We start from the raw sequence: 14,006 nt of genomic DNA on the forward strand, positions 1-14,006 counted from the left end.
TTCTAAACAGTGCCTATAAATTGCCTGAAAGAATGCCTCTAGGCCTGGACAGAAATTGATTCAGGCCCTTTCCCAACAAATTAGTAGTACAGACAGTTCACTGCCATGCATGGGAATGCTCACAGCACTGTTAATTTTACTAGTATGGATGTGTAGCGTTTACAGTTTTTGACGGCTAAATCGGTGTGTCACCTCTTCGTCATTGTCTCTGAATTTGTACTTAGCTATGTTCTCATAATGCACTGAGATACTTAAGCCCTATAACTGCATATTGTTATGTTATCAAAAGATGTCACATTAGTCATTACTCTTTCAGACTGGATGTATTTATTTAAAACATACAGATATATTTAAGATGAATGTTTTTATGAAGGCCAGATTGCATTCCTTCTAATTTCTGGTAGGATCTTGAGATAAAGAAGGGACTCGCTCCCAAGGCAGCTTTTCCCTCTCTGTGTAGAACTTAAAGGATTTTTGTTCCTATTGTGTGGAATCCCAGCAGGATCCTCTTAATCAGATTTTTTTATTCCTCTCTCACTTTGTTTTTGATCCATCTGGTAAAATATTCAAGAATTAATTAATTTTCATGGTTTTGTTTGATTTACCACATAAATAGGACATGTAAACTAGTACATTTGCTTTGATTATGTGGTCAAAGCATAGAATACAGATAAACAGAGAAATTGTAATAGATTTAATTGCAGGAAAAGACTAATAAGATGAAGGCAGAAAGTGCAACTGTTAAAATTGCCAGTTCTGTGCAGAATCTAACAACAAAATTAAAGAGTTACCTGATGTGAAAAAATGGCGTAGCAGTATGTTTTTGATAAAGACTTGTAGTCTGTAAATTTAATAAATGGCCTATTAGGATTAGAAATAAATTTGGGGTTTTTTTTAATTCTGCGTTTTATGCTTTTATTTAGTAATTGCTAAACAAGACTGGAAGAAATGTTGCAGAGATGTTTACTGTGGTGGCTGGAGTAGTTGCTGGAATCTAGAAAACCTATTTCTAAGCTGCTGTTTTCATGAGATGTGAATCTACAGTTTCTGTTCTCTTGTGTAACACCCTTCTAATTACTGGGCTTCCTGTGGGAGCCTTATCGGCCCTTGTCAAAGTAGAGGCAGAATGTAGCAAAGAATTTGGCCAGGGAGAAAGAACCGTTTTCTAATGATTAAGATGGTACTTAGCCTGTGTAGTCTCTGGACTTAGAAGCCTCATTCTAGAAACTACTGATGTGGTTTCTGTTAAGAGTGTTTGAATAACATGCGTAAGGAACGTTTCTGTTGGCACGGTTATAATGAAATATGCAAACATGATGTATTATTAATTTTTTAGTGTTTTAAGCCCTGAGAGTATTTTTGTCTTTTTGCTGCAGTCTGAAAAGTATGTAATATTCCTAAATTTCAGAAACTTGCAAGTATTTGCAGTTGAAAAGAAGTGCACAAGTCTCTGTTGATGAGACAGATTCCAGTTTGGCATAAAGTGTTTTGAGTAAGTGTATACTTGTCATTGTGAGCATGTGATGTGAGACAAGTCACATATTGTAATATTTTGCTAGATTGTGCCTTTATAAGAGAATTTTTATTCTGCATAGCTGAGACAATGGGAGTTACTATTGCATCTATAATATTGTAGATATCTGTGTTATTTATAACGGCCAACCGCATGAAGTTTAACAAGGCCAAGAGTCAGTTTTTGCACCTGAGACGCAGCAACTGTGGGGTATCCATACAGACTGGAGAGCAGCCCAGTCTGTAGAAAGGGATATAGGGTTCCTGGTCAGTGGCAAGCTGAACATGAGCCAACAGTGTGTCCTGGCAGCCAGGAGGGCCAAGTGTGTCCTGAGGTGCATAAAGCAACAGCATTGCTAGCACTGGCAAGGGAGGCGATTGTCATGTTCTGCGCTGCACTGGTGCGGCCTCGCCTTGAGTATTGTGTGCAGTTTTGGGCACCACAGTATAAAAAGGATATCAAGCTACTGTAGTGTCCAGAAGAGGGCCACAAAGTTAGTGAAGGGTCTGCAGGGGAAATCGCATGAGGAGCAGCTGAAGTCACATGGTCTGTTCAGCCTGGAGAAGAGGAGACTGAGGGGGGACCTCATCACAGTCTACAGCTTCCTTACAAGGGAAGGACGAGGAGCAGGTGCTGATCTTTCCTCTCTGGTGAACAGTGATAGGAGCCAAGGGAGTGACAGGAAGATGTACCAGGGGACGTTTAGATTGGATATTAGGAAATGCTCTTCACTCAGAGGGTGGTGGAGCACTGGAAGAGGCTCCCCAGGGAAGCACCAAGCCTAACAATATTGAAGGAGTGTTTGGACAATGCCCTCAGGCACAGGGTGTGAATTTTGGGGTTGTCCTATGCAGAGACAGGAGCTGGACTCAATGACCCTTGTGAGTCCCTTTCAGCTCAGATCATTCTGTGATTGTTTGAGAGAAACTCTAAGAACTGGAAATTCTTGGTAGGTTATAATCTTTTTAGGGCATTATTGGGACATAAACTTTTGTGTAACAGCTAGCATGCAGAAAATGAAATAACTTACTTCTCACATTAAAAAAAGAAAACAAAAAACCACAAAATATTTGTCCTTGAAAGTGCACAAAGAAATAGTTCTTAGTTTTGTTGTGCAAATACCAGCCCTCTCTATTTACATAGTCAGTAAAAGAATTGTGAACTAAAGACAACAGGGAACTACCTCCTTAATTGTAGGTACTGCAGGGCCAGTTTGCATCCTGAATTTGGGGAAAAAGGTAAGACTGAATTGCCATAGAAACAGCCCTTCAGACAATGCACTGACAGAATGTTGTATTGCTGTAAGCGTTTTTCTTTCTTATTCTAAACATGAGCAGTGGTGGGCAAATGAATGTGTACCTGTTCATAACACATACAGTTTTCTTCATATAGTTAATTAAATATTTGTATGTCACCTACCTAGCTTTATAGTCTGTAGATCTTCCAGCCAGTTCGGAAACTTCTGTGTTTTCTGCTCTGGAAGATACACAACTTTGTACACATTATACATTAAATGTGTATGCATGTATTTGCATTAAAATTTCTTTATGTAGTTACTCGTCTCAGGAAATACTTCTGGAACACTTGGTTTTTTTCCTGTGGTGGTCAAAGCCCATAATATGTTTCTTGTGCTTGTTTCAAGTCTTGCAAGTGACTATTAGATTTTTAGGTTTAATATTTGGCAAAATATTAGCCACTATTTTTAATGGGAAGTCCTCAGCTTTAAAACATCCTCTGATTTATCATACTATGTAGGAGTGATAACTTTCTGATCTGAATTCTGTAAAAATAAATGTGTGTTCTTTTATGTATGTATCTATACATATATTTTAAAGATATTTTTTCTTTAAATACCCTCATTAGGTAAATATGTCTGTGGCTGTCAAAACACCACCCAGTAGCAGAGTATGCATGTGAAAGAATGCACATATACAAGTTATTTTTGTTCTAGTGTTTACTTTGACACTTGGCTTAGTGACCTAAATAGTGTTCCCTGAATGCCTAGATTTACGTTCTGTGCAGACTCTGTGTTACAAAACACGCTGTGTGTAACTAATGCTGTGTAGAAAGCTGCATTTAGTTGGAAATATTACTATTACTGTGTCACAATACGTCTTATAGTGTGGAGATGTTCCCTCTTATTACTAGCAGTTCTGCGCTGGGTACAAGAGTACTGAAATCTGTTATAGAGCCTTTTGTAATGAGGTGGCATTTGGGGTTTCAGTGACTGCTTGAAACTAGATGCTGGTGTGAGTGACAGGGTGTTATTGTGAGTTGCTTTGGGCAAGCCAGGCAGTGCTCAAGTTACAATTCCTGTGCGTGCCTACAGTGATTCCTAACGTGGTACCATTTGTGTTAGTGCGTCTTTACCATTAAGATGCTCGCATGTTCAGGCACTGTGGGGAAATGTAGGTGGTGCTGTAGATTGTTTCTCAAAGTAGAGAAACTTCAGAGTTTTTCTAGAATTTGCGAGCATGTTGCAGAGATAGCAAAAAATCTTGAGGATTCTGATGTTTTATTTGAAGAGCTAAACCCAGACTGCTGTAATACTTGACAGACTTGATGAGCTGTCATCCTAGATGACAACAGAATGACTATAACATTAGTAAGCTGAATACATCTGGGAATTGCCTTTGTTGAAAAGCTAATTCCCAGATATAGACTGGAGAATTAATACTATTAATAATGGTACAGTTCAGATATTCCTGGTTGTGGAGCCCATCAGATTTAATGAAACAGCTGCCGAAGCAGTAAGAAGTGATGCTGGTTTTGAATTGGTTCTGGCAAGCAATGAGAACGCAGCAGAAGAGTTCATCCTGGAAAATAACTGCGGACTGCAGCTGTGGATCAGAAGTGGATTCAATTTAAACTAAATTTAAAAATAAATGGAAACAAGCCTGTAAGGGAAGCATCTTAATTTCAAAAGGACAGGTGTTTGTTACAGCATAGTAGATCAGAATTTAGTTGCATAACTGTCAGGACTGTCAGTTGGGCTCACTGCTTTTGCTGTGTGGAGGCTTCCCCTGCAGTTCTGCCATTTTTATCCATGGGATTGAAGAAGGGTTAGAGGAAAGTTGAAAGAATGTAGAAGTAGGAGGTCTGGTTTTGCTTTCAGCTGCTATTTTGACAAGCAAATCTTCATGGTGAATGAAACATTTTCCTTCTATTTTAGGACTTCTTTCTCCCTTCCATCCTCCTTCTGTAACAACACAGATTTCCTTTTGACTTGGAGAGAGTCAAAATCTCAGTCAAGATCTGTTGTCTTCTCCTGTTCTTAGTTATGCTGTGTATTTATCTGGAATCTCTTGGAGCTCCTGATAGCTCAGTTTCTTCAGAGCCTTGCATCATCGTCATCCCCAAGCTACCCCAGTCTCTTGAAGCTGCACTCCAGCATGCTGGCTTCTGTCTTTTGTTATTGTCCTTTTAAATTGGAGCACTATTAGTATTAAAGCGTAAAATTACAACTTAATTTCTGTATTCTTGATGTTCCCATACAAATTAAGAATATATTTTCAGTGACTTTAGAAAGGTGAATTTTTTTAACTTAGAAGCATTGCATCTTGTCTTTTTCTTGTTATGTCTAACAAAGTAAAACCTCCAAGTCTGCTGATGCTCATGAATTTTATGCTTTTTTTTCTAACAATAGATAATATATCTTTTCTTAACAAAGATTTAGAACTTCATGAAGGCATTTATTTTTTTTCTGTTTGCAAAGGCTTCTTGGTAGGCTACAAATTTTTTAACCATCTCTCGTATAACCTTATGTAATGTATGTTACAAAATGTCAACACATTTATTTAAATTCCAGCAACTGTAGTTTATATGTGGGTCTGTATAAAGGTCTTAGACTAAATTTAATCTGCACAGAGCCTTCCAAGATTGCTGATGAGTCTCCTAATATGTGACAAAGTGATGTGAGGGTAGAGGCTGGGGTTGTGGAGTCCCTGGTATGCTGCTTATGGTCAGATGGAGCTGCACAGAAACTGATTCTGACTGGGGGACGGTTTTCTGTGGTCACGTAGTGGAGCATCAGGCCGGATGTTTGAGGAGTCCAACTGCTGGAATTTCCTACTCATCTGGCAGGCTGGCCAAGTACAGCCTTAAGAGTCTTGATTTGTCAGCCTGTCTTATTAGGTCATCGCTATAAGCCAGAATCAAACAAGTACAGCTGAGGATCACATGTGGAGTGTTTCACTGGGTGCTTTGTGTGATGTTCTGAGTTTCTGATTTAGACAGCGTGAAGATGGAAGACGCACAAACGTTGTTTTGAGTAATTAAAGCATCAAGTTTTGACAATAATTGAATATAACTATTGAATTGGAATTCATGGTGCCCTTGGGGCCAAGGAAATAAATCCCTGAAGTGATTGCTGATGGCACTGGCGAAACACTCGTAAATACAGAGTTATATTTGAGGCAGCTTGTTGATGTATCCTAAAAGCTTGAGCAGCACCTTGAAGCAGGTTGTTGAGTTTGGCATTTCCAGGAACTTGTTAGGTTAACTCCTGAGACAGGGGGTTTGTAAGCAAACATCCGTGAGATGAGTAAATGAGTTAGGTATTAACTGGAGGGAGCTGCAGCAGCAGCTTTGTTACATTCTAAGCAGGAGTTTCATTCCAGGGTGTGGTACCAGTCTCCACAGCGTGCACTAGGAGCCTGAGGGTTGAGCAGAAGCACTTTGGCCCTGCTGAGAAATGGCCTTCTCTGTGATTCAAATACTGCCTGCTATTAAGATTCATGAATCGATCAGATTTTCAAGTAACTGTAATAGGCATAGATTCCTGATATAGGACACTGAGTTGTCTGATGAAGCTGTTAGCTTTCTGAAAAGGTTGCGCTTTTTGATCGGCTCCACAAGTTCATGAGTTGTCCCTTGTAAAGAAGTTAGATGTACAACCAGGTAAACCACATGTGAGCGCAAGTACCAGTGTGCTGCAAGTGTTAGGGAGGGTTGTTATTGGAAGCCTGAGAGATATTTGTTTATTAAAGTTCAGAATCTTACAATAATAGGTAGCTTTTAACTTTTTTTCTCTGCTACGTCCAGTGTTTTTAGTTTCTTTTATTGTTTTACCGAAGCATGGACCCCTGTTCTGAAAATTTTCTAATTGGCATTGCATTACTGCTATGGAATTTCTTAGTCCTTCAGATCACGGCAAGGGTTATGTTGAATTAGGGACAAAGAGAGACAATATGCAACAGTTCTCACTTACGGTGACACAAACTGGAATGTGGAGTAGTGTGAAACTCTTTATTTCAGTAAGAATTTCATATCATGATTATGTAGGATGTTGTTGTTGATAGGATTGCAAATAGGGTGAGGGGATGCAAAAGGATGAATAGGAAGAGTGTCTGTCTTGCTTTGTGTTGGAAAGTGTTAAAGCTATAGAATTGGTGCAAGTTCAGTCCACTGCTAATAGTGGTGCCAAAAAGGCAGTTCCAGGAAAGCTTAGGTGGAGACCTCTGATAGGAATGATACCTGCTTGTCCTTCAGCCAAATACAAAGATAAGGAATTGGTAGCGGAACTGTGATGACTGATGCAGTCATCACTGTTTTACCAGGCACTGTCATAATATGTATTTGGCAAATTGCCTGTGTCCTGGTATAGGGAGCCAAAATATCCAAATAAGCTGGATGTTATATACTAATACTTAAAACAGGTTGACAAATAGTAAGGGAGCATATGGGGTACTCTACATTTTCATTTGGAGACCATCCTAATCTAGAAATCTAGATGCTTTTTTATTCAAATTCTCCACTTTTGCGAGAAGCACATTCAAAAGGTGCCAGAAATGTGCCCCACACACCAGCCTGAGAGCTTGCGGCATAACTGTAAGCCCATGCAGGGCTACCTTTGACAGTAAATTCTGCATGCTGGTAGCCATACCTAGTGCAAACTCCCTTTTATTAGTATTTTTTTCCAAATATCTGAAAAGAAGCCTGAAACTGGCTTGACTGAATAAAAACTCATGTTGTTATTTAAATAAATATTTTAGTGGGCAAAAATATTAGCTGGTTTCACAGAGCTTATTTTCTCACAGTCCTGAATGAAACAAAATGACTTCCTGAAGTTCTGTGACAGGAACAGAATGTGTAATATGGGAATTTGATTTTCAAAGGGATATTATCTTTTGATTTCCAGGTGAAGGAATCCTTAAAGGAACCAAGGTTTCCAAAAGCACTGAAATCACTTGCCCTTCAAAAAGTAGCCAGCCCTCACATGTCTCTGGTTGCCCGTGTATTTTCCTCCGTTTCAGCACTTTGCATACCCTGTACTTTTAGCTGTGTACCAGATGTGCGTGTGTGGTATTGGTTTGGGGGGGAAGGAGAGGGAGGTATTTGTTGTTGTTTGTATTTAGGATTATTTTGAAGGAGGGTGAGTGTTTCCTGGTGCATTGTTTTTGTGGAGCACCTTACAGTGCTATGTACAGAAGACAAGACTTAGTATTTATACATGTGCATATACATGTATATATATGTGTCTATATACACACACTTACAACAGAATACTTAGGTTTTTTTCCTCAGATATGTTTGAAACCTATATCCTGTATACACTGCTTGTTTCTTTAGTGGTTTCATTCTGATCCTTCATTTAGTTAGTTGCTTTACTTCCTTTTTCATACATATTAGCTGCATCTTTCTCTTTTAGGGCCTAATCATTTGGTTAGCATTTAAATTAAGAGAAGATTGAAGGATTGAGACTTGTGTTGTTGATGTATACTGCTTGTGATTTTGCTAAATTAAGGAAGCATTCTGAAATCCTAAAAACCATTATCTGTGATTAAAGAATGCATTTCTAGTCTGTAGCCACAGATCTAAGTTGTTTTGAAACATGAGATTAACCTTTTGTGACTGATTATAATTTATGAGCTTTTGCACAACTATTTTTCAGTAGTAGAAAAGCTCCATTCATTATTCTTAAAATTCTTGTATCTTTAAACCAAAACCTGTCTTCATGATAACAGTTCTGCTGTTTGCATACTATGCCAGACTGTTAAGATTAGAATTTAAGACTAGTAAAGCTCATTTACAAGCTAATTTGCAAAGCTGCTTCTCCACACTAAAATTCCAGGTCATGCATTGTCTCTGCAGGAAACAACAGGAGGGTTTGGGGGATTGAGGTCTGTACAAGCGTTTGTTAAATAGTCAGTACTTATGTAGCATAAAGGAATCATACTAAAGCTGTCTGTTAAGGTATGGTTATCACAGTTGAAAATCAGGAATACAGCACCGTTAAACTCAGTGGATTCTGGAGAACAGGCCTTATGAGGAACGGCTGAGAGAGCTGGGGTTGTTTAGCCTGGAGAAGAGGAGGCTGAGGGGGGACCTCATTGCTCTCTATAACTACCTGAAAGGAGGTTGTAGAGAGGAGGGTGCTGGCCTCTTCTCCCAAGTGACAGGGGACAGGACAAGAGGGAATGGCCTCAAACTCCGCCAGGGGAGGTTTAGGCTGGACATTAGGAAAAAATTTTTCACAGAAAGGGTCATTGGGCACTGGAACAGGCTGCCCAGGGAGGTGGCTGATTCACCTTCCCTGGAGGTGTTTAGGGCACAGGTGGACGAGGTGCTAAGGGGCATGGTTTAGTGTTTGATAGGAATGGTTGGACTCGATGATCTGGTGGGTCTCTTTCAACCTGATTATTCTATGATTCTATGATTCAGAAATAGTGAAATGTCCTCTCTCTGAATTAGCACTATTTTTAAAGTAATAGGCACTAGAGGTGGAGAAAGTCTTTCTGTTTGTCACGTGAGGGGTTTTTTAGCCTTTGTAAATTATTTGGGTTTGTTGGGAGCTTTTTAAATTCTGTTACTAATCAAGCAAACTTGATTAGTCTGAAGTGAGATAGGAAAGAGAGTATGCTCTTTGAAGAGGTGGAACTTCTGTAAATTGAATAACAAGGAAAAGACATGAGAATGTAAAGTTAAGCTAGTCCTTGCTTTGGTATAGGGAAAAACAGATTGTCTCTTAAGGTTGGTTTGAATTCTGGTTTCCTATGAACTATTTTGTAAGACATTCATGAGAACTTCACGAGAGTTGTGAACACTGAAAAAGATTACGACTGTTTCAATTTGCAAAGATCTTTTCATTTACACATTTTTTTCTACATCCCTGGATTTTCATAATCAAAGTGAGTAGGAAACAATGTAGTTGGTTGGGTTTGGAGAGGGAAGAAGGAAACAAGATTTTGAAATTTCTGAGTTCCTGTGTTTGGCAGAACTGTTTTAACACATTTTAATAAAGTAGGTATTAACAGTGGAGCACATCTAGGATATTCATGTTGTTCAGCTTCACTGGGATGTGGCTTTAATGACAAGTATAAGGTTCAGTATTTCTGTATTAAAGTATGGAACAGCATGAATTATGGTATGACATATAAGGATGTATTTCGTAATATACTTGAGCAGCTATTCATTCTTGGTATCATGGACAAGTCCAGAAAAAGGTGGTAGTAGATTTGTGAACTATACCTTGAGTACCACGTGTGTTTCTGTGTAGGGATTTTTACTTAATCTTATTAAATGTTCTTATGAAATCTTATATTTGGTAAAGAAAATGTTTTATGCTAAGCTTAAGCTTTGACTAAGACCAACAAGTATGAGAAAATTAGATCTAGTCACAGTACTTCTGGAGTCCTGTTAGACAAACTAAGGCGTTGTAGCTTCTGCCACTGTAGAAATGGCACGTGCGCGTCGTCCTCATGCTGTGTATAACTGCTCTTTGCCCTGCATCAGCCCTAGCATTCATCTGACCCTTATTCAGTTTGAAAAATCAGTGGAAAGCCAATGAAGAATCCTCTTTGCTAAGTGAGCTCTCTGAAAGGTGAGGGCTGGATGGTCAGAAGGAGGGGAGGGTCAAGCCGTCTCTGAGCTACTCCTTTAAGACTTGATCATAAACATTCCTTTATGTAGGCTCTGTTTAAATTGATTGGACTTATTTATAGATTTGATAAATCTGATTCAGGATTTTGTGAAGGTTGTATCTTTTACTCAACGACACTATTCCTCAGTTTTCAACAGCTTTTGATGATCTCATAGGAGTAAAAAGCAAAGCATATGTTTGTGCATGTGTAGGAAGTATCAGTTCTAGATACTTAGATTTCCTTTTCAGTAGGTATCAGAAATCAGAGTAGTTTTGTGAAATCACCTTTTCAACATTGATCACCTCAATTACAGTACAAACTCAGACTACGGTGATAGTGATGCTGACAGATCCAGTGATTTGCTGAGATGTTTTAAAGAGAACAAAAAAAAATGCTGGTAGCAGGTAGAAGATTAGACTTCTGCAGTGAGCAGAGTTTAACTGAAAGTATTGTGATTGTTCCCGTGGTTCATTTTGGACCAGGGTAAACTGAAAATATTGTGGTCCTACGTACTGTTAGACTTGCACACAGTTCAGGATCCTGCACAACTCTTCTTTCTCAGGATTTTAGAAGGCACTGTCAAGTTTATCTTAAAGTACCAGTCCCTAATGTGTGCAGGTGGGAATGTAGCTTGTCAGAATTCATAAGCCACTGGTGTTTATTTGATTCATAGTCACTTCAATATAAGAGTTGAGAGTGGTCAGAATAGAGGAGAGATGCTGGTCAGTATGCAGGTGTATGCAGCTCAAAACGATGAGCCTTAAATAAATGCTTCTATCACTGGAAGAATAAAATACTTTCTAGATTATTTTAAACAATGAATTTTTAGCTTTCACAATCTGAGGTGAGTATTTTATTCCAGTAAACCACCTTTTTTAGCAGCGTTAGGGAATCTGCACAGTTATTTTGAGAAGCCATTACAGATAGATTTTAGAATGCATAGAGTCATGGGACACGTAAGCCAGCATGGTGCATAATTCACCAGGCATTCACATTTTGACCGAACGCTGGAGTGTTTGGCTGTGCTACTACAGCTTTGTGCTTTCAAAAGTATTTTTATCATTTATGTTCCACAATTTGAATATATCTCTCTTCACTCCTTTTAAATTGCATAATCACGTACTACATATAATGTTAATCTCCCATGCAGAGCTTGAGCGTGGTTCTGGATTGAGCTCTGACGTGCTCTCCACATACATATATATTTATGACCTCCCTGCTTGTGGGTTTGGTTGTTTTTAAGTTATCCTAAGATATTTAAGAAGTTCTCAAGTAAATGATACTATGGAAAATGGAATTTGTCACATCTAATCTTTGTGTGTGTGTGTAATTGCTATATTCAGTGATGTAATGTTTGTTAATGGAGTGCTTAATGATTCATTGATATTAGAAGGGAATTATTGTTTTTAAAATAAAGCTGGAATAGCTGAAAGCAGATAATAAATCAGAATAAAGCTGCAGTATCACTTCTCTGATAAAACGCAAGATAAGACAGTAGAACATTTATGTAAATGCTTAGATCAGGCTCTCTGAATGACTTGTTTTGATGAAACAACAAATAAACTTTTTCTAAGGGAGTTGCACTATTTTATTTTTATTTCTGTTTCTCCCCCTTGGGAGAAATGTACTCATGTTGAGAATCACCTTTTGCCATATAGAAGCTCTGGATTTTATTTAGTTTTATGCTTTGGATATAAGATACATGGTCGAGGAAGGAAGTGGGTTAAAAGGGCAAGGAAAGTGTAGCGAAAGAGCAAAATAAGGATTTAGATTTAAAAACCTGTAGGTAGATGAGTGTTGAGCTATGAGTTTGAGAAAGTTATAGAGAACTTAATTTTTTAAGATTTTACTGTTTTGCAGATTTTAAATTGAAACCTAATTCACTTAAGTGAGGAATTATAGTTTAAAGATAAAACGCAACCATATTTAAATGTAATTTTTAGGTAAAATCCCTGAAAGCAATTGAGAGTGTGGGGAGGATTTTTGCTGACTCCTCCCTCTTGTCTATGTAATAGGTAGGGTGCTATAGCAGTGCTTCACGTAACAATAACACAGATAAAGATTTGAATATCCTGAAGACTGATACATTACACCATGATAGTCTTATTAACTCTGTGGGTTTTTTGCTTTCTTCTGGAATGTATTCTTTTCTTAACAAAAAATATATTTGCTAACACTTTAAAGGTATAGTTATGTCACCGATGTCTCAGTTCATGAAATAATTCCAAATTTATTGCATGTGAAATATTCCCTAGAGGTCAGGGAGAGTACCGTTTTCTTAAAACCTTTCTGATTCACCATGAGTCTATGACTTCAGTATCTACTTACAAAAATTATACCAAAGTCTTGTTTTCACCTCATTTATGAAATATTTTTACCATATACAAAGAGGAAGATAAATGTGTTAATAAAAATACTACATAATAAGCAAATAAAATATTATTTCTTTGACTGGATATTGACAGTTTTTAGCACAGTGGAAGTTTGTAGACTTGGGCACCTTTGTGATCTTGAAATAATGTCATGAGGGGCTTTGCAGCTACCAATCCGATCTGTAGTTGAATTTTTGGTTACAATGGACCTTTTAAACTGACTTCAAATATTACAGTGTAGAAAGTTCTGAAAGTTAAAAGTTTTTAATGCAAAATTAACAGTTCATTGAGATAATTAATTTACCAAGCTTGACTGACTGTTTATTTTTGTTATATATAGCTTCTGTACTTGAAATCTGTTCTGCGTACAGTACTTCAGCATCTTTCTTTTTTAAGGGGTTCAAAGGGACTTCCAGTGTTTTAGCTGCAGTGTGGCTCAGAGCTTCTGATCCAGAATTGTTGCCCTCTGTATCCTTGAATTCTCTTACTATTGTGTAATTGCTAGGACTTTTATGTACTGTTTCTCTTCAGGTCAGGCTAAAAGAAAAAAGTATTTTTCTGGACTTGACCTTAGTGTGTGTTCCGCTAACCTGCACAGAGTAATGATGTTTCCACCTGCAGACTTAGCCTGTGTAGCAAAACCAAAAGCTGGTTTGGGAAAAATGGGCTTAGGCACAAGGGGGCTCAAGGAGTTGCAATTTAGCTATTGATTGTTATTGAGAAATGTGAGGAAATATAATATCTAAATCTATAATTCCTCATATCTGTATTTTCAGTACTGCCTGTTGAGTGTCTTGAGTTGTGTTTTATATTTTATACTCCTTTGACTGTTCTTTCTAGTAATCAGGGTGCTTGTATAGTTTGTTTCTTTTGGCAGTTAAGCTCTTAGGGGAAGAAGGATTAAATTTTACTATATATATAAATACTGTTGTGTTTTTTTTTAATTCCAGTTATCTAGAAAAGTATGAAAAAGTCCATCATTTTGGGGAGGAGGATGATGAGGTACAGCCAGGCAATCCAAAGCCACAACTTCCTATCGGTGCAATTCCAACTTCCTATAACTACCAGCAGCACAGTGTATCAGGTAAATTTGTGAGGAAAAAGGTGCTATTTTTTTCCATATGTGTTTTTGTGTGTGTGTATATACGTATTTGGTAAGGCTACAGAAACAGTGTGTAGATAAAGTACAGTATTATAAAATAATTGAATCTGTCAGCCACTCTGATTATTAGTTTAATGCACTCAAACCCCTTGCTGCTC

The 14,006-nt window shown here is 38.0% G+C and overlaps 1 protein-coding gene across 2 annotated transcripts in view; it reads left to right on the plus strand.

Annotated features, from left to right (window-relative positions):
• The window catches only part of ARID2 (AT-rich interaction domain 2), a 106,807-nt gene that overhangs the window by 48,036 nt on the left and 44,765 nt on the right, over positions 1-14,006 (plus strand). For both annotated transcript variants that reach the window (XM_069852058.1, XM_069852067.1), the window contains one exon: positions 13,697-13,830. In XM_069852058.1, the coding sequence (XP_069708159.1) occupies positions 13,697-13,830 (134 nt within the window). The remainder of the gene's footprint in view (positions 1-13,696; positions 13,831-14,006) is intronic.

This window comes from Phaenicophaeus curvirostris, chromosome 1 (genome assembly GCF_032191515.1).
Source record: "Phaenicophaeus curvirostris isolate KB17595 chromosome 1, BPBGC_Pcur_1.0, whole genome shotgun sequence".
Lineage (NCBI taxonomy): Eukaryota > Metazoa > Chordata > Aves > Cuculiformes > Cuculidae > Phaenicophaeus > Phaenicophaeus curvirostris.